Below are 25,137 nucleotides of genomic sequence, written 5' to 3'. Positions count from 1 at the left end.
CCACACTGTCCCTTCCTCTGCCTTGGCAAGACTGGAGGCTACCAATTGAGATGGTAGAGCCACTAGGTTCTTGAGTCACCACCTGGAAAGGAACTGTACTGGAGACCCATTAGACTCTCAGTGGATCCTGCATGAGAAAGATCAGAGATGTGAAGACACTTGCCGAAGGATGCCCAGCCAGAATTAAAAGTAGGTCTCCCAACTACCCACGTGTCCATTTCACCTCAATATGAATCTCTGGTGAGACTAAACTGCTATAATTTCATAATAGATGAGAAAGATCTATTGTTAAGCCACCAAAATGTCTCTTTCAAAAAGTAGATTGGACATTAACCAGTAAATCTGGCTATTGTCAAAAAAAGACCACTCACAGAGCCATTATTCTGACATTAGCCAGAGTACTACCTAACCCCAGCATCTCTCCAGACTCATATAATTAGCTTCCATTAGCAACCCCAGCCACCTTGGTCAAGCTCTCAGAGACTACCCTCCCCAGTCCCCTCCAGCCAGACTCAGAGGACAAGGAAACCGGTTTGTGGCCGGCAGAACCTGGGGACACTGTCCTTGCCTAACACTTCCTGTGCTCCTCATTTTTCATTCAATACATTGCTCTCTACAACAGGAATGGACCCGTGCCATTCATCACGGTTAACACTGACAGTTCCTCCCCCACCTGCTCATGTCCTCAGCAAATATAGGGAATTGGCAACCACCCAGGCAGGGAGCACACTGTCTCGCATTTCTCCCCTTCACAGACAAGCCTCCTCATCCCCTCTTCCCTCTGCAGGGATCAGTTTTGAGTCCCTCTTCCTCCTCCACCAGAGACCATTGTCCTCAGGTTGGCAGGAGATGGTGACATCACCATCTCCCAGAATTCCTGCCTTTGGAGAGGCTTGTGGGAACCTGGCTGGCCTGTTAGGAAGAGGTTGCCCAACCCAAGGCTTGTTAAGAAGAGTGCAGTTACCTCAGAGAGACGGTTCAAGTGAAGGCATAAGTTAAAAACCAGACCCCAGGATACTAGGATAAGAAAGGTCCCAGGTATATACATTTTTTAAAATAAAGAAGGGCATCAAAGTCTAGTATACATCAATTTAAACTCTCTCTCTACTACTTTCTTCTTCTTCTTTTTTTTTTTTTTTTTTTTTTTTTGACAGAGTTTTGCTCTGTTGCCCAGGCTAGAGTACAGTGGCATGATCTCGGCTCACTACTCTGCCTCCCAGGCTCAAGCGATTCTCCTGCCTCAGCCTCCTGAGTAGCTGGGATTACAGGCATGTGCCAACACACCTGACTAATTTTTGTATTTTTAGTAAAGACAAGGTTTCACCTTGTTGGCCAGGCTGGTCTCAAACTCCTGACCTCAAGTGATCTGCCCACCTCGGCCTCCCAAAGTGCTGGGATTACAGGCCTGCACCACCATGCCTGGCCGTCTACTATTTTCTTAATTGTTCCTCTGGACATTTGTTCTTAAGCCTCAGTTTCCCCAATTATAAAACAGGTGGAGGCACAGCACAGCCTGTAGGATTGTTATCAGGATGAAATGAGATCCTTTGTTCCATAGATATGTATTGAGCACCAACTATGTGCTCTAAGGATTCAAGATTGAGCAAAATCAGATATAACCCCTGCCCTCACACTGCTTACAGTCTGCAGAGGTGGACATTACTGCAAAATTGCAACTTGAACAGTGTTATGAGGAGAAGGATAATAGTACTATGAGAGTCTGTGACTGGGATTTGACTTGGTCAGGAAAGTCAAGGATGGCTTCCTTGAACAGGTGATCTTGAGCTAAGAAGGATGAGTAGGAAGTAACCAGGCAGGGTGAAGGGAAAAGCACTCCGGGTGGAGGGAACAGTGTGGGAAAGGCCCCGTGGCAAGAAGATAGTGAAGACTATGAACGACCAAAGGAAGGTTACTGGTTAATGTACCTGAGATGAGAGGGCAGAGAAGAGCATGGAACAAGAGAAGGCTGGAGAGTTAGGCAGGGAGAGACTAAGCGGCTGTAACAATGAGACCCCAAAATACAGTGAGTGGCTTCAACAAGATGGATGTCATGAGATAGACCAGGAGCTGGCAAACTTTTTCCATAAAGGGCCAGTCTAGCACTGAGATTCGCTTCCATCTCAGATCCAAGACAGTTGCTCCAGCTCTGCCCAGCACATCTGCCTGCCAGCCAGCAAGGAGGAAAAGGAGACAGGGCTTCTATTATTTCTGCTCACCTTCCATTGGCCAATGTTAATCACATGGCCACATCTAACTGCAAGGGAAGCTGGGAAATGTAGTCTTTATTCTGGGTAGCCCTGGGTCCAGCTAAAACTCTATGACAATGCAAGAGGGGAAGAATAGATGTTGGTGACAGCTAGTGGTCTTTGCAATAGTGGGCCAGAGAGTGGTTTTGGGGAGGCCAGAAAGAAGTCCTGATGCGGGAGGGTGGGGACTGTGCAGGTGGAGAGAATGGAACAGATGCGCAGATGTTGGTGAACTTGAATTGATCAGACTTAGCAACCACTATCTTCTTGCCATGGGGCCTTTCCCACACTGTTCCTTTCACCTGGAATGCTTTTCCCTTCACTCTGCATGGTTACTTCCTACTTATCCTTCTTAGCTCTTAGCCTGCCCCCTGCAAGCTCCTGTCTCCTGATCCCTGGGTATGGGGATAGGCCAGGGTATAGCAAGTGTGACCCCCATGTTCCTGGCTTGTGGAGTCCGATGCAGATCTTGTCTGGAAAGTTCTTCATACCCTATGGCAGGTGTTGTCTTCATTATCGCCTCAGGTGGGTCAGTGACTGCAAACCCAGCTGCCTGCAGAGACAGATCACAAAACAGGTGAAGGGCCTGTGGCACACTAGGGAGCTGGTTCACTCTCCCAAGGGGTTGCTGTTCCTTAGCTCTAGCCAGTGGTTGCCACTGGGAATGCAGGTTGAGTGAAGACGAGCATCTAATTTTCCAAAAGAATGTGAAAATCTGGATTTTTATGTAAAATCTCCCAATTTTGAAACTCGGTCAACCAAGTAAAAATAAACTTCCCAGCAGCAAAGCCTCTGGGTTATAAGGGCTAGGGCGCCCTCCACAGTGGCCCTCCATCCTCTTTCCATCTTTGTGACTGTTTTCTTCTCATGGCAAAGCCCTCTGCTTTCATCCTTTGTTGTACACGCACAGGATTCCTGTCCCTTTGTGCCCACGAGCGCCCCCTGCAGGCTTCTGACTCCAATGTCTTACCAATCCTCTGCCAGGGACCCCTGACTGTAGGGGATGCGGGCAACCCCATCAGCCTGCTCCCAATCCCCTTAATCGGATCTGCACCAGTGACCCTTCTAATTAAAACTCCCCAGCTGTAATCCCCCCTTAAAGCTGGGGGAAGCGGAAGCACCATAAAAGGACCGAAGGTTTGATGGGCCAGCAGCCGCCTCCTCCTACGTCCTTGAAAACGTCTTGGGAGACCCACAGACCTGAGATCAAGTCCATGGGTCTGGAACCACCGCTTACAAGTTCCGAGACTCTGGAAAAGTCACTTCATTCTCTCAGCCTCCATTTTCTTTATTCGCTTGTTCATTCGTCAGCTATATAGAAAGCTCCCATCTGTACCAAGCACTGTTTCAGGAGCTGAGGACACAGCACTAGACAAGACCGATCCAGTTCGGGCCCTCATGGAGGTGACACTTTAGTGTGGGACAGAAAGGAGAAAACAATTTCAGCTCAGCAGCACCAGGGCTGTGATCAGAGATGCGCAGGGGCTGTGTGAGCTCAGAGAACTGATGTACCTAATGCAGACCGGGGGCCCAGAGAGGGCTCGCTGGGGCAAGTGGCCCCAAAGCTGAGGCCTGAATAGGCAGTAGGAACCAGCCAGGAGAAGTGGGTTTGGAGTAGGAGGAAGGGTACTCCAGGCAGAGGGAACAGCAAAGATCTAGAGGTGGAAGCACCCATGGTGGTGAGTTTGGGAACTGTAAGTGGTTTCTCCAGGATTCAGTGTGGGATACAGTGGGAAATGGGGAAATGGTCAGGAGAGAGAAGAAAAGTGATCTTAATATAAAACCCAGATCTCTTCATCAGGTCTCATCAGGCCCACCCCGCTCTCCCGCTCTCGCTCATGCAGCCCCAGCCATGCTGAGCTTCTTTGGGTTGCTTGATATACCAGGCTTATTCCCACCCAAGGCTTTCATACGTGCCGTGCCTTCTGCCTAGAATGTTCGCATCTTTGAATGACACACACTCCTTATTTTTAAGTCTCAGCAACGAGACACCTCCTAAGAGAGGCCTGCCCTGACCACTCTGCCTCCCGTGGACACCCCTAGTGCTTCTGCATCGATCCCCCTGGTTTGCTTTTCTCAATAACTCACAGCATCTAACACTATCTGACATCACCTTGCCTCTTTCCTGGTTTACGTTTTTGGGTTTTTTTGGTCTGCCTCTCCCTGCTAGCTCCATGAGGCTAGGAGATTTTCTTCCTTATTCATGCAGCACCCTCAGCAACTAGCATAGCACTTAGTAAGTGCTCAATAAGCACATGCCAACTAAAGGCACAGGAACTGGAACTTAACTGGGAGAATGGGGAGTCGCTGCAGGGCTTACAGCAGCTCTGTGGCTTGCTCAGCTTCTTCTCTCCTATGAACTATCCATATGTTGTGGGGATGGAAAGCAATGGGCTAACATGGGCAATGTGGCAAAACCCCATCTCTACAAAAAATACAAAAAGGGAGGTTGAGGCTGCGGTGAGCCAAGATCACATCCCTGCACTCCAGCCTGGGCAACAGAGTGAGATCCTGTCTCAAAAGAAAAAAAAAGGCCCGGTGCGGTGGTTCACACCTGTAATCCCAACACTTTGAGAGGCCAAGGTGGGTGGATGACATGAGGTCAGGGGTTCAAGACCAGTCTGGCTAACATGGTGAAACTCTGTCTCTACTAAAAATATAAAAATTAGCTGGACGTGGTGGCCTGTAATCCCAGCTACTCAGGAGGCTGAGGCACAAGAATCGCTTGAACCCGGGAGGCGGAGGTTGCAGTGAGTCGTGATCGTGATACTGCACTCCAGCCTCGGCTACAGAGCAAGACTCCGTCTCAAAAAAAAAAAAAAAAAGAAAGAAAGAAAGAAAAAAGAAAAGAAAAGCAATAGCAATGGGCTGCCCTTTATGGAAAGCAACTTTTTATATAACTTTATCGAGGCTTACTTTACGTATCATATAATGCACACCCATTTCCAGCATACAATTTGATAATTTTTATTAAATTTTACCAAATTGTGCAGGCTTTGCCCTAAATCAGTTTTTAGAACGTGACATCCTTTATGATCATTAACTGTTAATCCCTATCCCCCACCCTGGCAACCACTAACCTACTTTCTGTCTCTATAGATTTGCTTTATCTGAACATTTCATATAAATGGAATCATATAAGAAGTGGCCTTTTGTGTCTGACTTCTCTCACTTATCATAATGTTTTCATGGTTCGTCTGTGTTGTAGCATATATCAGCACTTCATTCCTTTTTATGGATGAAGAATATTCCATTGTATGGATAGCTGCATTTCGTTTATCCATTCATCAGTTGATGGACATTGGGGTTGTTTCCACTGTGGGGCTATTATGAATACTGCAGCTATAAACCTGCATGTTTATGAAGAGCAATTTGCAAGCCCTAAACACTAGGTGCAGCTTCCAGCTTGCCAAAGCTTCTAGTGTTACTGAACAGTGTTGACAGCAATGGGCTGTGTGACCGTGGGCAAGTCACTTCCATTCTCTGCTGGAGTTTCCCCATCTTCCCAGCGGGAAGCTTGAGCCCTTTTCTGCATGGACAGTCTGTGCCTCATCCACATTCCTGGAACAGCAGGGAAGTGTGCAGAGGCCACGATAAACAGTCCGTAGGCCTCTCTGTGATTAACCACCAGAGCCGACAATTAGGATGAGGAGGGCCTTGGTCCAGCACTCCTGAATTCCACCCTGGGGATCCCCACCTCCCAATCTCTTCCCCCAGAGGACCAAAGCCCCCTCTCCCATTTGGTGCAGACAGGTAGGCTCCAGGATCCAGAACCTCTTCACAGGGAATTTGGGGACAGCCTCCCAGTCTCTGGAGCTGGCTCCTGCCTCTGCTCCCCGGGTTCCTGGAGTTCTGCCAAGCCCAACTGGGCTCAGATCCCAGAAAAGCAGAGGCCTGTCCCGGCCTGAGCTGGGGCTGGGAGGACTCCCAGGTGGTAGTCGGTTCCCCACTCCTGGGGCTTATCCCAGAAACCAAATCAACACAGTCCATCTGGGTCCACGAGCTGTTTAGAGGACGCACGCTGCCTTAGGCAGTCACTGGGGTCTACACAGCTACTCCTGGCTTCCAAAAGCAACCAGTACAGAGGTTAGGGATGGGGTTGACCATAAATTACCTGAATAATAATTTATTTATTTGAGACAGAGTTTCCCTCTTGTCGCCCAGGCTGGAGTGCAGTGGCTCAATCTTGGCTCACTGCAACCTCCGCCTCCCGGGTTCAAGCGATTCTCCTGCCTCAGCCTCCCAAGTAGCTGGGATTAAAGGCACCCACCACCACACCCGGCTAATTTTTGTATATTTAGTAGAGATGGGTTTCACCATGTTGGCCAGGCTGGTTTCAAACTCCTCAGGTGATCTGCCCACCTCGGCCTCCCAAAGTGCTGGGATTACAGGCGTGAGCCACCACACCCGGCCCTGAATAATAATTTAATAACATTATATATTAAGTGGCTTTTAGGTGAGTACTCAGTTACCTTCATCTTCATTTCAGAGAAAAGGAAATAGAGGCTCAGAGAAGGGGAGTGGCTTGTCCAAAGCCACACAGCTGGGGAATAATAGCCTTGGGACTCAAACTCAAGTCCAAAACCAGCTATAAATAAATGTAAAGAAATGTGGAGAAATAAATACAATTAAAGTTTAAAGTGATTGTGCCACTAGCTAAGGGCATTTTGAGTTCATTGAATTTTCATTGCAGTCTTGCAATGATCCCTGTCTTACATATAGGGAAACTGAGGCACAGAGGGCTTAAATCACGTTGGGAAATTCCCCAGGCAGGAAGTGTGGCCCTGATTCTAAGGGCCTCACTGAGTCTGGGAAAGAAAAAGTTCTTGCAGGTGGGGTCAGGAGGGGTGGGGCAGGGGAGACTCCCCACACTGCATTACCGCATATGCTGTGTGATGCACATTCACACAGACCGATGGCAGGTGTGCTCTGACCCTCCCAACCCAACCCTGAGCAGCAGGCACTCCCCCACACCCCCCACCTTGGAGTCCAGTGGAGCCCCTCCCCCTGCTTTGCTCGTTTCCTAGGCTTCCTTGGGCTGAGGGAAGGGGAGAGGGAGGGCACAGTCTCAAGTACAAAAGGGGTGCCTGCTTTAGGTCTGTACAATAGCTGGGTGCATAATTCATGCATCTGTCGCCAGAACATCAATTATGTGGGCCTTCCCTGGAGTGGTCTGGGGGTTAGAAACCAAAGCAGGCTTCCCCTGCTAGCCTTTGGGGGAAAATAAGACCGCCCAGCTCTTAAAGGAACAGACTCCCAGGGAACCCATTCCTCCCTGTGCAGGCGCCCTCCTGCCAGAAGTCACCAGACGAGAGCAGCTTCCTGTAGGGCTCAGCCCAAAGCCCACTGGCTGCCCACTCTGACCCACTCTGTGTCCCCAGCTCCACAATTGTGAGGGGCTGACTATTGGCATGTCCCAGAGCTTCTCAATCTCAGTACTGATGGCATTTCAGGCTAGATCATTCTTTGCCGTGGGAGCTGTCCTGTGCATTGTAGGGCATTTAGTGACATCCCAGACCTCCACCCCAAGATGTCAGGAGCACCCCTCCCACCAGTTGTAACGACCAAAAATTTCTGCCAAAATTGCCAAGTGTCCCCCAGGAGTAAAAATCATCCCCTTAAAAACCACTAGTATGTCCTCATTTTACAAATAAGGAAACTGAGGCAGTGAACATTTGGATGCCCAAGGCCATTCCACCAATGAATGGCAAGAGCTAGAATTTCAACTCCAGGACCCACACTCCTCAGCTCAACACAGGAGCACCAAAAAGTGTGCTGCCAAGATGTTATTCCAACAATCACATATTTATTTTGGTGAATATTTAATACATATAGCCCTGGCATGAAAAATCAGCAATTTTGCATATGATTTCTTAGAATAAAGCTAAAATAAAATAAAGAAGGTGAGTGGGCTTTTTTGATTTGTTTTTACCATTAAGGAAAGAGTGATACAAGTAGCAAAATACATACAGTATAACGTCAAAACTGAGCAAAGTCCAGGTGCAGTGGCTCACGCTTGTAATCCTAGCACTTTGGGGGCCCTGGTGGGAGGATTGCTTGAGGCCAGGAGTTCAAGACCAGCCTGGGCAACATAGTGAGACCCCATCTCTACAAAATATAGCCAGGCATGGTAGCATGCGCCTGTAGTCCAAGTTACCTCGGAGGCTAAAGCAGGAGGATCGTTTGAACCTAGGTATTCGAGCTGTGATTGCACCACTGCACTCCAGCCTGGGCCACAGAGTGAGACTCTACCTCTTAAAAAACAAACAAACAAACAAAAAAACGCAACAAAATGACAATTTAGGGACCCATATATTCTTATTGAAAATCATACAGAGAAATAAAGGGACGAAAAACTGCACACAGAGGTTATCTCTGGAGTGGGAAAGACACAAAAGAAGTGTCAGTGTTACTGCTGCCTGCTCTGTCTCTCCATTTGGGTGGCGGGTTCTAGGTGTTCATTTGATTATGGTTCATAAATTATATATAAATTAGGTCTACTTTTGTATATATCAAACGTTTTACTTTCTTTATTTTATTTTTGAGACAGAGTTTCGCTCTTGTTGCCCAGGCTGGAGTGCAATGGCATGATCTCAGCTCACTGCCACCCCCACCTCCCGGGTTCAAGCAATTTTCCAGCCTCAGCCTCCCGAGTAGTTGGGATTACAGGCGCCCGCCACCACGCCTGGCTAATTTTTTTGTATTTTTAGTAGAGACGGGGTTTCACCACATTGGCCAGGCTGGTCTTGCACTCCTGACCTCAGGTGATCCACCTGTCTCAGCCTCCCAAAGTGCTGGGATTACAGGTTTGAGCTACTGCACCCTGCCTCAAACATTTCATTTATAAAGTATTACAGAATCTTTCTTTTTCAATGGGTGCAAATCAAGAAACTCAAACCTTTTTTTTTTAAACATAGGATGTGTCAGACTTAACTATAGCAAAAAAATCAGAAGTTATGGAACCCCTGAGGCTGGGGAGGCACCACACCTTGGAACATTCCCTTTCATCTTCAGAGCTGGCCCATCAGGGCACTGGCACTCTCTTGCCCCCTGTGGCATCCCCAATGTCTGGCCTAGTGCCTCACGCAGAGTAGATGACCAAGAAATATTTCCCAGGCCAGTGCAGTGGCTCACACCTGTAATCCCAGTGCTTTGGGAGGCCAAGGCAGGAGGACAGCTTGAGCCCAGGAGTTCGAGACCAGCCTGGGCAACAAAGTGAGATCCCATCGTTACAAAAAAAGGTTAAAAATTAGTTGGGCTTGGTTGTGCTCTCCTGTATTCCTAACTACTTGGGAGGCTGAGGTGGGAGAATTGCTTGAGCATGGGAGTTTGAGGCTGCAGTAAGCTATGATCACACCCTTGCACTCTAGCTTGGGCAACAGAGAAAGATACTGTCTCTAAAAAAAAAAAAAAACCTGAATTCTGGTACTGACCCTTCTACTTCTAACTCCATGAACTTGAGCAACGGCCAACAAATACTTGGTGAGCGCCTGTCAGGTGTCCCACCCTGGGTTAGGTGCTGGGGGCACATAGATAAACCTCAGAACCCATCCCCATCCTCCCAGTACTCACCAATTCTGGGCAGCAATAAGCATACTCACTCACGTGCACACACACACACACACACACACACACATACGCACGCACCTGTGATGGGATATGAGTGGTAAGTATCCCCAAGGTATGGTAAAATGGTGAGGAAACCCAAGGATGGAGCAGTCAACCCTGCCTGGGGAAAGCAGGGAGAACTCCAAAGGGAAGGGGTCACATGGGCTGGATTTGAAAAGATGGATTGGAGTTCACCAGACAGCAAGCAAGAAGCTCGGACATGCAGAATTGACCAATGATAGTGTGCGGCTAGAGGAGTATGAATTTTGAGAACCGATGGCAGGAGTGGCCAGAGAGAGAGGTCAGAGTCAAAATGAGAAGGACTTGACAACCAAGTGTCCTTACTGGGGATTCATTGCAGGGCCAGAAACCTCCCACACTCACCCATGTAGCAATTGGGTTGACTTACAGGATACAGCAGACAGTCTCAGAACAAGGACAGGAGGCAAAGACCGAGACCGGGCCACCCCGAGGCTGGTGATCTGAGTGGGTGGGGTGATGTGGGCTGAGATTTCCCCTGTGATGACAGCTGGCATCTATTAGACACTCACCGTGTGCTGCTGGAAGCTGTCCTAGCACTTTGCCTGTGCTAACACATTTCATCTTCACAGCAGTTCTCTGAGGTAGATACTGTTATTATCAGCCCATTTTCTAGATGAGGAAACTGGGGCTTAGAGAGGTTAAATAACATGCTCAATGTAAGGAAATGGCAGAGCTGAGGCTTGAACCTCAAACAGGCTGACACCAGAGCCTCAGCTCTTAACTGCTGCCCTCGGCACCCTGCTATGACCCTCCTGCGGTCCCCACTCCTCCTTCATCTGCACCTTCCCTTCATTCTCTGGCTTCTCTTGAAGGTTCAGCTTTCTTTGTCTTTTTCTTTCGTTTGTTTGTTTGTTTGTTTGTTTGTTTGTTTGTTTTTTGAGATGGAATCTCACTCTGTCGCCCAGGCTGGAGTGCAGTCGTGCAATCTCGGCTCACTGCAACCTCTGCCTGCCGGGTTCAAGCCATTCTCCTGCCTCACCTGCCAAGTAGCTGGGAATACAGGTGCCGCCACTATGCCCGGCTAATTTCGTTTCTTTTTTTTTTTTCCTTTTTCTTTTCTTTTGTTTTCTTTCAAGACAGGGTTTCTCTCTCTGTCACCCAGGCTGGAGTGCAGTGGTGTGGTCATGGCTCACCACAGCCTCAACCTCCTTGGGCTCAAGAGATTCTCCCGCCTCAGCCTTCCAAGTAGCTGGGACTATAGACATGTGCCAACACACCCAGCAGATTTTTTTATTTTTTGTAGAGACGGGGTCTCACTGTGTTGCCCAGGCTGGTCTCGAACTCCTGGGCTCAAGCAATCCCCCCACCTTAGCCTCCCAAAGTGTTGGGATTACAAATGTAAGCCACCATGTCTAGGCTAAGGCTCAGCTTTCTCTGATGTTTTTATGGCATCTCTGTCCCCTACATTTGGGAGACAGTTGCTTGAGGGTTGGGCTTATCATGAAGCTGATTCAAGCCTAGATTCTACTTAACATTTAATTCAGGGACTTACCCTCCCGTAACCCACTCACCGCCTGGGTTCCTGAGCTCAAATTTCTCAAAGGTAGGCTGGCTAAGCCCCAGTGTACGGATTGGCTTAACTTGGATTTTTTTATCCAAACTTCATGCTCTGATCATTGGCAGGCAGGATCAAATGATACAACCATGGTGACCAGGCCCCCCCTTCCCACTTAGCAGGGGCAGAGGAAGAGAAAGGGAAAATCTACAAAAGCAAGACAGGTATAGGGGACCCAATAGACAGGTTTAGGAGTTTGGATTTTTTCATGAGGAGCCCTGGAGATTTATTAAACAAAGGAATAATGTGATTGGATTTGTATTTTTGGAAAAAAAAAAAAAAAAAAGACCCTCAGAGCAATTGATTACATCTGTTTGCTTTTCTGCATAGTCTGTAGACTGGCCTACTGGCCTAGATTCCATTAATTTCAACATATATCCATGGAGCCCTTTCTCTGGGCCAAGCTCTCTTCTTGATCCAGGGGACTCAAAGGTAGTTAAGCCAAGGTCTTTAGCCCCCAAAAGCACATAGTTCCAATCAGGAGTTAACATGGGCCCAGAATGTCTGTGCCTCCCTAGGAATTACCTGCAAAATCTTGAGTGTCTAGGCATTTTTCTAGCAAAAGGTTAGCTTTCATCTGATTTTTTTCCCCTTTGTTCTTCTATAGAGACAGAGTCTCACTATGTTGCCCAGGCTAGACTCGAACTCCTGGCCTCAAACGATCCTCCTGCCTAGGTCTCCCAAAGTGCTGGGATTACAGACATGAGGCACCATACCCAGCCAAATCTGATTTTTAACACAGCCTTAAGAGCTCATGTTCTTGGGTCACACAGACCTGGGTTAAAATGCTGGCTCTTCCACTTACTAGCTGTGGAAACCCAAGTGTCCGCATCTGTTCAATGGAGCTAATAGCACTGAACGGGGTTATTATAAGAATGAAATGAGCTATTTCATGGAAAGTGCCTAGCACACAATGAACACTCAATCAAGGATAGTTATTATCATTAGTATCATCTCTGTGAAGGTAGTTCCCCATCCAGTGTGAGCCACTGGTCTAGATCAGAAGTCAGCAAATCATGGTTCACAGGCCAAATTCAGTCCACTGCCTATTTTTGTAAATAAAGTTTTATTGAAACACAGCTATGCCCATTCATGTATGTATTATCCAAGGTTGGTTTTATGCTACAGCTGCAGAGTCGAGTCGTTGTGACAGACAATGCAGGGTTTCAGGGCCTATAAAATGGTTACTATCTGAAAAAGTATGCTTGAACCCTGGGCTTGCTGATAGCTTTAAAACATTTCATTTCTCTGGGCCTTGGTTTCCACATCTAGACAATAAATGGATTACAACAAATTCTCTTTTTGGCTCATTAAATGACTAGTGAAATGTGAAAATGCTCTTGAACATTGAGGAGTGCCCTGTAGATCCAGGATATTATGATGATCATCCTGTGGGGTGGTTGATAACTAAATCCCACTCTCTTCTCCTCACAGATCCTTGCCATAATTTCCATCATGTTCATCGTCCTCTCCACCATTGCCCTGTCCCTCAACACGCTGCCTGAGCTACAGAGCCTCGATGAGTTTGGCCAGTCCACAGACAACCCCCAGCTGGCCCACGTGGAGGCCGTGTGCATCGCATGGTTCACCATGGAGTACCTGCTGCGGTTCCTCTCCTCGCCCAAGAAGTGGAAGTTCTTCAAGGGCCCACTCAATGCCATTGACTTGTTGGCCATTCTGCCATACTATGTCACCATTTTCCTCACCGAATCCAACAAGAGCGTGCTGCAATTCCAGAATGTCCGCCGCGTGGTCCAGATCTTCCGCATCATGCGAATTCTCCGCATCCTTAAGCTTGCACGCCACTCCACTGGCCTCCAGTCTCTGGGCTTCACTTTGCGGAGGAGCTACAATGAGTTGGGCTTGCTCATCCTCTTCCTTGCCATGGGCATTATGATCTTCTCCAGCCTTGTCTTCTTTGCTGAGAAGGATGAGGATGACACCAAGTTCAAAAGCATCCCAGCCTCTTTCTGGTGGGCCACCATCACCATGACTACTGTTGGGTATGGAGACATCTACCCCAAGACTCTCCTCGGGAAAATTGTTGGGGGACTCTGCTGCATTGCAGGAGTCCTGGTGATTGCTCTTCCCATCCCCATCATCGTCAATAACTTCTCTGAGTTCTATAAGGAGCAGAAGAGACAGGAGAAAGCAATCAAACGGCGAGAGGCTCTGGAGAGAGCCAAGAGGAATGGCAGCATCGTATCCATGAACATGAAGGATGCTTTTGCCCGGAGCATTGAGATGATGGACATTGTGGTTGAGAAAAATGGGGAGAATATGGGTAAGAAAGACAAAGTACAAGATAACCACTTGTCTCCTAACAAATGGAAATGGACAAAGAGGACACTGTCTGAAACCAGCTCAAGTAAGTCCTTTGAAACCAAGGAACAGGGATCCCCTGAAAAAGCCAGATCGTCTTCTAGTCCTCAGCACCTGAACGTTCAGCAGTTGGAAGACATGTACAATAAGATGGCCAAGACCCAATCCCAACCCATCCTCAATACCAAGGAGTCAGCAGCACAGAGCAAACCAAAGGAAGAACTTGAAATGGAGAGTATCCCCAGCCCCGTAGCCCCTCTGCCCACTCGCACAGAAGGGGTCATTGACATGCGAAGTATGTCGAGCATTGATAGTTTCATTAGCTGTGCCACAGACTTCCCTGAGGCCACCAGATTCTCCCACAGCCCTTTGACATCACTCCCCAGCAAGACTGGGGGCAGCACAGCCCCAGAAGTGGGCTGGCGGGGAGCTCTGGGTGCCAGTGGTGGTAGGTTTGTGGAGGCCAACCCCAGCCCTGATGCCAGCCAGCACTCTAGTTTCTTCATCGAGAGCCCCAAGAGTTCCATGAAAACTAACAACCCTTTGAAGCTCCGAGCACTTAAAGTCAACTTCATGGAGGGTGACCCCAGTCCACTCCTCCCCGTTCTAGGGATGTACCATGACCCTCTCAGGAACCGGGGGAGTGCTGCAGCTGCTGTCGCTGGACTGGAGTGTGCCACGCTTTTGGACAAGGCTGTGCTGAGCCCAGAGTCCTCCATCTACACCACAGCAAGTGCTAAGACACCCCCCCGGTCTCCTGAGAAACACACAGCAATAGCGTTCAACTTTGAGGCGGGTGTCCACCAGTACATTGACGCAGACACAGATGATGAGGGACAGCTGCTCTACAGTGTGGACTCCAGCCCCCCCAAAAGCCTCCCTGGGAGCACCAGTCCGAAGTTCAGCACGGGGACAAGATCGGAGAAAAACCACTTTGAAAGCTCCCCTTTACCCACCTCCCCTAAGTTCTTAAGGCAGAACTGTATTTACTCCACAGAAGCATTGACTGGAAAAGGCCCCAGTGGTCAGGAAAAGTGCAAACTTGAGAACCACATCTCCCCTGACGTCCGTGTGTTGCCAGGGGGAGGAGCCCATGGAAGCACACGAGATCAGAGCATCTGAACTGCCCTGCCTTGGAGGACAGACTTTTGGGTGAGGTCCAAAGAGGAGAGCTGTTCAGCTTACCTGCCACAGAGCTTTTCTGCATGAACTCTGGAACAGAAAGGCCCTGTAAAGCCCTCAGAGAGAAGAGAGACTCCAGAGAAGGCTCCCTAAGACCTTGAGAGCCATGACAGGTCCATCAGCATGAAGTTGGCCAAGCCATAGGGCACAGCACCTCCTTGTAACAACTCTATTGCCCTCTTTGGGAGATGACATGAGTGGAACTCACAGCCACCACTACCACCACTTTAGACAGGACTGAGGCCACATACTCCCCATTCTCTCGTGGCTTTCCATCTCAGCCTCGGAGGGCAACATTGACAATCCTCCTGGCTTCAGCTAGAGAAGGATGCTGGAACAAGCGGCTGGTGTTGAAAGAGTGGGTTGACCAATTTGGTATTGAATGTTGCCCAGCCACCCCTAGGAACACCTGTCCATCACCTCCTGGATGGATTCCACTGTTAGACAGCTACAGGGAATGATTGGTCACGGGGAAGTCTCTGCGCCATAAGCCACGATCCCAGCGCAAAACCCTTACTCAAATGTCTTCATTGACTTCGGTATTTCGTAGTACCTGAGATTTTATTTTGAGATACCATCAGGGTGAGTTGCACCACTTGTACTCAATTCTAATTGCCCCCTGGCAATCTGGGAAGGGTTCAGAAGGTGGGCACCCAGCCAACAGCATGAACTCAGAGCATTGTTTTAGGGTTGGAGGAGGAACACGCTTTCTTTACATCACTAGTGTAGACTCAAAAGATATGCAAGTGTCAAATATGCAAAAGAAATAGTTTATTCAAAGAGACTGTGTGTTACTGAAGAACAGCATAAAAATATGATTTTTTTACTTGCAAAAATGAAAGGAAAAAAATACCCCGCATTGAAATGCCCAGTTCAGACTGAATAATTCCTGCTGCAGCAAGGAAAGTACCTACTATAATAGAAATTCTGTTTTGTTTTCTGTGGTTTTCAAGTTAAAAAAAAAAGTTAAAATAAAAAGCACTTTATGTTTTTCAAAAATAGGTTCTGCCAGGGACAGTGTCAACATCTTGCACTTTAAAACAAGCACTATTTCCCGTAGCCCAATTGTTGGGACTGTAGTTGGATTGTTGCTACCTGCCCGTTTCTGGCCAGCATGGGTAATATTGTGCTGGTATTACTGTCTGCCATATCAAAGTCTGTGGGCTCCTTCCCTGCCCCTCTGAAACCTTCCCTTAACCCTCATGGGTCAGAAGGGGTTCTTGCCCCTTGGGTGGGGCCTCTCATGAAGTCAAGTATACAGGAGACATGCACATCTCAAAAGGACACAGTGACAGTTGGACATTGGGTGTTTTACTCTGTTCTCTTTCTTGTCAACCAGCTACTGGTTTTTCAGTGTCACTGTCTGTACTAAAAGCTCAACTCTCCTTCCTGCAGCCATCGATGCAGCCAGTACAGACAAAAGCAATAAGTATTTGTGTGCATCCTGAGTGGTTCTGGTGTATTTCTTGGTGTTTGATGTCCTAGTTTGATGACCTGGCATTGTCCTGCCTGCTTTTAGTCCAACAGCACGGTGTTGTTGGCCGTTCCTCAGTACAGTGGCATTAGGTTGAACCACTGATGAATACAATGCTATAGTGTTGGCTCACCTGTCAGTAAAGATGACATGTTATTGGTCTGCCTGTCTGTAGTACAATGGAACAATGTTGTTCTCTTAATGTAATGTTGATGGATGATGTCCCAAGTACAATAGTGTAGTTCTGTCTATCCTCAATACAGTAACAGGCATATGTCTTCCCAATGGAAGAAAGATATGGTATTGGTTCACCTAGTCTTAAGTCTCAATATCATCTGTTGCTGGTCTGCCTGTTAGTACAATGGCATGATCCACCTCTCAGTACACAAATATCATGGAGCTGTTCTGCCTGCTCTTCATACATAAGGCATAAGGTTGAGCCACCTGCCACACATATGATGAGATGGGATCATTCCACCACCCTTAAAAATACATCTTCTCTGCTGTATACAAACCCAATTCATAACACTTCTCAGCATCTCCAGAGACTGTAGATCCCCCCAAGAGGGTGCAGTCCTGTTCTTTGCCGCATTAACAGAGAAAACGAGAACGTCACTCTTCCTAGGTATCTTCAGAGTATTCACGCAGCAACTGCAAAGGGACTTAGGGGCAGGGAGAGTGTGAGGTCATCCCGTGCCAGGCAGAGGAAGCAGCACTCCCAAAACACTTTGCTGAACACGCAGTCTGAGCTGGGGGCCTCTTGAGGAATGACTGTGGGACAGTTCTCCGCCGACCATCTCACATGTCTCTTCTTTGTTTTCATCACCATTAATGTCCACCATCAGCACAAATGTGAAAATTCAGGGAAAAAAACAAATGCTTTTTGATAAAAGTAAATAGTTGTGATTTCCAATTCAGATATTTTTAGAGCTGATGCTATCTGTAAAAAATAATAATAATAATAATATAGTCTATTTTACATATCAGGAAAGTGAACATGTTTCAATATAGCCATATATATTGAGAAGGAACTTACCACCCCTTCTTCCAATCGAGGCATTTCATTTGTTGGTTGAAGCAGATGAGAAGTGTACAGATTGAAAATGATTTCTTTGTTTTTTTTTTAAAAAAACGAAAACCAATTGGTGCAACTCTCCTTGTAACCAAAGGCCCTTTCTGCCTTCTGTGGTCATGTAGGACCTGGCCCTTCCTTCCTTGTGTATTTTGTCCAACCGTAAAGTAGCATTTTATTGAGTCACTTTTGAAGGATGAATTCAGAAGTATCATTAAGAACCTACCTTTTCAGGCTTCATAGCCAGAGTCCTATAGAGTTCTTATAGAAACAGAATAATTGAAATTCAGCATATACTATGCTTAGAAAGTATTCCGTTTGGGTTTGATTGGGTTTTTTTTTCTTTTACTTGTGTGTGTATGTATTGGGGGAATATAGCTTTTATTCTGTGCTCAATTCGAAATAGAGTATTATAAGTTTTCCCAGCCCATCCACCCACTAAAAAAGAACATATCCAAATTTTAATATGCATACACCCAACCTGTACCTATGTACGTGAATATACATGCACTGGGAAATCTACCTAAGAGTCTTCACTGAGAAGTTCACTCGATAGAAAGGTCTTGATAGAGAAGAGAAGAGGAAAGCAATGGTCTGAAGGCAAATCCTGCTTTAACTTGGTGGTCCATTTCCCATTCATTCCTGAACCAATGAGAGCAGAAAGAAACAAGTCAACCCAAACAAGCAAACTAGGGGCTGGACGCGGCGAATGGATGCTGGTCAGTTTGGCGAATTCACTGAAACTCATCAAGAACCCAGCTGAACTTGCATTCCAACTTCCACCATTATCAGAAAGGGCTAGGGACCAGGTAGCCATGTGTCCCAATCACACGGGGGAGAGTCTGCCACCGGCGGTGAGAGAGGTGGGGAAGCTTTGGAGGAGACAGTATATTCACCTTTTTATCTTTGGGTAAAAGAAACCAACAGGACTTTGGTGCAGTAGATTTCTCAGTGCCTTCTTTAGGAATTCTATCTTAAGCACACTTCAAGGGGAAAGAAAAAAGGAGGAGAGAACATTTGTTCCCGTGAAGTCCCTTTCTCCAAAGGACTGGGGATCAAGAAGGAAGAAGAGTAAGACGGAAAAACAACAAAATCCTGAGGAGGCCATTTCTTTTAACCCACCCAGCTTGCCCCTGAAAACTGCTGGTGATACAAACTTTTTCAAACTGACTTCCAGCTTCTCCATGTGTCTTGGTAACTGTAGCCTCATCTCTGCCCTTTCTCCTAATAAGATCCATGTTTCTAAGGAGAAAAACAAAACAGTATTCTCTTCTGTAAAACTGTAATGTATTGTTGATATTTGTAACTATTGTACATTTCTGTCTTGCTCCAGTCCCAGCTGGAGTGTCTAGTTCCATGGACAAGGGGATATTTAAAATTCACCACGGACAAGGGCCACTAAAGCCAGGTCTCTATCGCTAATCTCTCTCCTATTCTTATTTCTCTACCAACTAATCTCAAGTAACAATACCCCAGGCTTTTTTTCAGCCTCAATTCAAGTAACTTTGAATCAAAAGAGAGCAAGGCAAAAAGCCTCCGGACATGCTTCTTTGGGAAAGGACTTTTTCTGTAGCTGCAGAGTGGGCAGGAGGGAGAAGGGGCTCCCCTGAGACCCTGGCAGGACAATGGAAAGCTTCCAGCCCCGAGCTGATGTTTCCTCACCTATCACTGCTTATAGGACAGCATCCAAATGCTTTCATGTCACTCAGCCCAGGCAACCCAAACCAGTCCTGGCTACACCCAGAAATAAGAGTTACCTCTGCATTTTCTGTTGCCATTTTTCTGGCTCTAGAAGTATCTGATGCGCGACTATGTCATAGAATGTCCACGCATCTCAGAGTAGTCTATTTTTCTGTTCAGATAAAATATATATATATATGTATTTTTAGCAAATTTATAATAGGGCAATTGAGTCTAATTTCTTCTTTTGTAATACAGAACAATATCTTAGGAGTTTCATTGTTGGTCATTATCGTAGCTGATGTTTTCTGGTCTTTTGCAGTTCCTACCATTGTCCCTTGGGCTGTTTGGGTTTTCTTCCTTTTGATTCTGATTTCTTGAGGGTGGGGAAAGACTTTGGGGTTTGACTTCCTTGTGTAGGCATTTCTTGACACTAGGCCTGGACTCTGTCAATGCTGTGACTTTCCTCATTCATTTCTGTGTGTTTCTCCCATTCGTTGTTCTTAAGAATCCAGGGCATGAATGCAGGAATGAGACCCAGGGAAGCAGAGCTACAGATGGCCCTCAAAATCAGGATGGGATGTGGGCTGGTTTCGCTTATATCCCACACCCCTTTAGGGATCTGAAGGGACTGAGTTTTCTCATCCCCAGAGATCTTGGAACCAAAAATCTCATGCAAGCAAACTCATCACTGGCATTTCTGAGATCCAGAACACATGTGAGTCCCTCCTGGCTGAGCTGCTCCCACATGTCCAGCACCCTGTCGGCCTGTAACATCAATCAGAGCTGAAGGTCAGAGGTTTTTCAGGTTCTCGTGAACCTCACAAGAACATGCTGGGCCTCCGATCTCACCGACTTGTTTATCAGTTCCTTGTTTCGATCTGTTTATTTATTTTTTTTTTGTTATTATTATTTTGAGACAAAGTCTTGCTCTGTTGCCCAGGCTGCAGTGCAGTGGCGCAATCTCGGCTCACTGCAACCTCCTCCACCCAGGTTCAAGTGATTCTCATGTCTCAGCCTCCTGAGTAACTGGGATTACAAGAGCGCACCATCACGCCCAGCTAATTTTTGTATTTTTAGTAGAGGCAGAGTTTCTCCATGTTGGCCAGGCTGGTCTTGAACTCCTGACCTCAGGTGATCTGCCTGCCTCGGCCTCCCAGCGTTACGATTACAGGTGTGAGCCACCACTGCACCCAGTCCATTTCAATCCATTTCTAACAGCTTCACCAAAAAACAGTGGCCAGACACCCTTGCAGCCAAACCCTGAGAAGAGATGTCCCCGAATCTGCTAGCTCATCTCCCCTTCCCTTGCCAGCTGCCTGGCTCCATAGAGCAGGAGGTGTGTGGCAAGGACAGGGGCAGTTTTCCAGCTTCCACCTATCCACGCCTGGGGGAGTTTTTGGACTGTCCTGATAATTAATTCCAGAGGCAGTTTTCAGTCCTGGGTGGGTGGAGGACATCTCACTAGGCAGGATCTTCAGCAGAAAGTGATTCTCCATCCATCAACTCATGCAGGAAGATGAAGAAAGCCCAGATAATCTCCAACTTGCATTCGTTTAGGTTTTGGTATACCACCCACCTCACTGTCAGCTGCAGGGCTTGGGGCTCTGCCTAGAATCAGAAATTTGAGCCAAACTGGGACCCTCAGATGGCAGTGAGCCATCCCATCAGATAACTCCCAAGAGGAAGCCAACTCAAATATGAATTTTATTATTCTGGACTATGACCCTGATCAGAGTTCTCCCACCCCGAAAACCTCTGATAGTCTGGTTTGAACCAGAGTCAAATAAAACAGACAAGATTTTTTTTTTCCTCTGCACAAAAGCAAAAAAACAAAACAAAAAAAAGTCTGCCAGTAGTTTCCTGGGTTTGATGCCCAGATAAGCAAACACTGTTGCCTATGGCTGTTGCTGTTTTCATCAAGAAAGAGGTTATATAGTTTGCATTTCCATCCACTCTCCCTGATTTTATCTTAACCTAGAATTTCTCCTGAACTTCCCCAAATGCCAACTTGAATTTGGGTAGGGCTCTGTTAATCGAGGGAACCCTCATCTTCACTTATAAACCTAATTCTCTGTTCCTCCCTCCAAAGATCCTGAAAAGATCTCCTAAAGGCTGGCCAGGATGGGGTGGAGTGGGGCAGTGCACCTGAAGAAAAAAACCACTTAGCTGCCAGCTGGCTGTATGCAAGTTCTCCGAAAATTTCTATTGTATGAAAGGGATGGGGTCAATTGCAGCTCAAATTAAGGAAGCCCTCCTAACAGGCTGGGTTGTCTGACCATGGAGCTCAATGCCATGGTGGACAGTGAGCTCCCTTATATCACAGGTGTTTAAAGAGAGGCTGGCTAGATGGTGTAAAAAATGGGCATTGCAGAGGGGCCCTAGCATTGCATGGAAACTGGGCTGAACAACCACAGAAATTCCTCTTTGTTTCTTGGAGTGTGTGTGTGTGTGTGTGTGTGTGTGTGTGTGTAGGTGGTTTCAACACTCTGGATATAAGCTCAAGCCACTGAGGCAAAGGCATGCAGCACAATTAGCAGGAATGCAACTTCTGGGCTTTGGAGCTCTCAGAGGGGGTGTCCAAGAGACAAGTCTGCTTCCTTCCGGCTCCGTCTTGGAACATTTTAATGACTGTCAGTCACCAATCCAACCCATCCCCAGTGGCCTACCAGGTACCACATTGGGATGAGACTCATGCTACCCTTCCCCAGGCCAGCCAAGGAGCAATCCACACTGTCCCTCATCCCTGGCTGGCTGTCTTATGGTGCTTCAGCCCCTCCGCCCAGCTCCTGTGCCCTCATGAGCCTGGGGCTTTCTGTATAAAAGATGCAATGATATCTGTTCCCCACTAGCCATCCCCACAATGAACAACTTCCCAGGCAATAGCAAATGGCTCCATTCCAAAAGGGCTTGTTTTTTTGGTAAATCAAATAAGAGACCCCACTCAAGACCTTTGAAAGTCCCCGTCAATGAAAAAAATCCAGAAGGGTCAAAAGAGAAAGGCAGCTTTTAATCCAGTTTCACAGCAAAACCAGGCTCTTAGCTGCCTCCAAGCAGAATGCCCACTCTCCTGCAGCTGTGGCCTCCATCCCAAATCATCCTGCATACTGCATTCTCTAAGGAAAGCATTTGACAAGAGAGGGTTTATGTATGGTGGATTGGGAGGAAGTGAGACTTCAACCTCAGGATGAACCGAAGACTGGTTTGTCTTTGGTTGTTTTAGTATGAGGTTGGGCAGGATGATATGTTTGGATGGGTAGAATGAGCAGCCGCCTTCCTCTGAAACCAAAATAAAATAAAAACCAGTTTTCAAGATTCCTCCCAACTCCTCACTGGAGGCTCTGCCCTGCAGAATCACTCAAGTTGCAACAACACAAGGAGACAAAAATAGGATATTTCATGAAAATATAAGAAACTCCCAATTCCGTCCCATTAGGATGCCCTCAAGGGGCCATGCAGGGATCTTCCCATACTTCCTGCTTCCCTGATCTGAACCAAGATTGGAAAGAGGCAGGCAGCAGAGAAGATGCCCAAGAAACTCTGACATATCCACAGCTTGGCTCTGCCCCTTGGGCTTCACTGGGGTTTGGGCCTCCCTCTTGGTTGAGCTGAGTGTGCCTGAGTGGGTGGGGACAGGGAGGATTCTCCAGGTCTATCTTGATTTCATAGGTCCTTCTCAATCCAAGGTCAAAAATTGAGAATCTTATTTTCTGCACCAGGAACTCAGGGTTATCCCCAACCTATGCCGCTGGCACATGATGGTCATCCAACCTGTGTTTTTGTGAGTGAGTGAATGTGTGACTGGTTGGCCTCTGAGTGGATGACTGGATGCGTGAATGTGTGAGTGAATGGGGGAGTTAATGAATCCCTACGTAACTGTGAAGAGAAGAAAAATGAGGAGCCCCTCTCCCACTGAAACCCATAACTGCCCCATCAAGGTCATCTTTCTTTGACTCAAGATGACATCTCAATTTGATGCTTGTAGGCCCCAAGCTGATAATGGCCACAGCCCTCTCAGAGCCACACTTCCTGGGGGCCCACAGAGCAGCTCTGCCCTCCTTCCTCTTCCCCTACCCTGCATTTCTCAGCCTCATGTTCTATTTTAGCTCACACACGACCCATGGCGGGGACCACCAAGTGGTTTTCCAATGGACTAAGCCAAGGGTTCGAAGTTGGGACTTCCCTTGGTCTGGGACTTCCTGGGGCAGAAACATAGGAGCCAACATCTGGAAACTGGATCGCATTCCCTGAGCCATGGGAGTACAGCTGGATATTAAGGCCAGCCTGCCCTCCAGCTTTTAGAGCCGAAGATCTTTTTTCTGAGCCCCAAAGCCGTCATGATAGTATGCCCCCAGATCCCATCAGCTAAGACCCTGTCTCTCCCAGGAACCCGTCGTGTGAGGTTGGGGCTTTTCTGCCAGTAAAGCCATTCTGATCACCTCACCCTTGACGGGGGCCAAGCCAATCACATTAGCCATAAATGACCAATGTCCTCAGCCACTCTTTTCTCGGGGGTGCATTCGTGGGTCCTATTCATCTCTCGTCAGTTAACGTCTCTAGTCCTTCCTGTAAAGGTGAAAATAAGCATTGCGCATGTGCGCAACACACACACACACACACACACACACACACACAAATCCCAGTGTCTTTTTATGCATGTGGTGAGATGAAATTGTGATCTTTGTGTGACCTCCAGCTGCTGTCTTGTCTTGTAAAATATGTCCAAATGTTTAAGAATTTCTAAGCAAATGGTCCCTTAATGAAGTCTGCAGAGTTCAATAAAAGGTATGGAAAAAACAAGCCTGGTGGAGTTTATTTTTTGGAGGGCACAGGGAGGCGAGATGGGAAGCGCTGTAAGGGGACTTGAATCAGGAATCCTGTCTGCAGGCGGCATCAGCTTTTTCTCTTCCCCCCAGAAGAGGGAGGACATGAAAATATAACTGGCTTTTCACCCCCACTATGCAAGCCAGTGGTAACCCATCCTACATGATATTCATGAATCAAAGTTCCAACTCTGGTCATTTAGTTCTCATGTCAACTATGCCTGGGCATCTCATTAAAAACTGTCTCACAATAGAAGGCATAAGCTCAAATGACTACTGGGGCAGAGGAGGTAACATAAATGAGTAAAGCAACTTAACTAAGAGACATAAGGGGGTGGTGGTGAGTGCGATAAGAAACAGAACACACACCCTGTCTAAAGGGGTGAACACCATTCATCTCCAGCTGGTTGTTACCCCATAGGGATGTGGGCCCAGCAATATTAGATCTTTCTAAGAGAAGTCAGAAATCTGGATTTTTACAGGAAATACCCAACTTTTAAATGTTAGCAACTATGGCTGGGCATGTGGCTCACAACTGAAATTCCAGGACTTTGGGAGGCCAAGGCGGAGTTCGAGACCAACCTGGCCAGCATGGTGAAATCCTGTCTCTACTAAAAAATAAAATAAGTAAAAAATAAAAATAAATAAACATTAGTGATTAATTCCATTTTTTGTAGTCCTGTACTGGCCAAAGGAAATATATCTGTAGGCAGACCAGAGCCCATAGGCTACCTTTCTGTGATCTCTGCCTTACTGATAGGGCTCAAAGATTTCTATATTTGTTTTGGGGAGGTTTTTTGTTGTTTTTGAAACATAGTCTCACTCTGTTGCCCAGGCTGGAGTGCAGTGGCACAATCTCTGCTCGCTGCAGCCTCCACCTGCCGAGTTCAAGCAATTCTCGTGACTCAGCCTCCAGAGTAGCTAGGATTACAGGCACGTGCCACCACACCTGGCTAATTTTTTGTATTTTTTAATAGAGACAGGGTTTTGCCGTGTTGGCCAGGCTGGTCTTGAACTCCTGGCCTCAAGTGATACACCCACCTCAGCCTCTCAAAGTACAGAGATTACAGGCATGAGCCACTGTGCCCAGCCTTCTGTATTTATCTACTGCTGTGTAACAAATTACGCCCCAA

At 47.2% G+C, this 25,137-nt stretch overlaps 1 protein-coding gene across 4 annotated transcripts in view; it reads left to right on the top strand.

Moving 5' to 3' along the window:
* KCNB1 (potassium voltage-gated channel subfamily B member 1) overlaps positions 1-25,137 on the top strand; it is a 185,192-nt gene that overhangs the window by 95,232 nt on the left and 64,823 nt on the right. For 2 of the 4 annotated variants that reach the window (XR_004668322.2, XR_004668321.3), the window contains exon 3: positions 12,886-15,537. Coding sequence is in view for 2 of the 4 variants with exons in the window: in XM_034947708.2 (XP_034803599.1) it covers positions 12,886-14,895 (2,010 nt within the window). In the remaining 2 variants the exon portion in view is untranslated. Of the gene's footprint in view, positions 1-12,885; positions 23,982-25,137 lie in introns of those variants that run through there. The other 2 variants (XM_034947708.2, XM_034947709.3) reach the window with 1 other exon arrangement.

This window comes from Pan paniscus, chromosome 21 (genome assembly GCF_029289425.2).
Source record: "Pan paniscus chromosome 21, NHGRI_mPanPan1-v2.0_pri, whole genome shotgun sequence".
Classification (NCBI taxonomy): Eukaryota; Metazoa; Chordata; class Mammalia; order Primates; family Hominidae; genus Pan; species Pan paniscus.
Note: the sequence above shows the minus strand (reverse complement) of the source record. Positions and strands in the feature narration are given on the sequence as shown.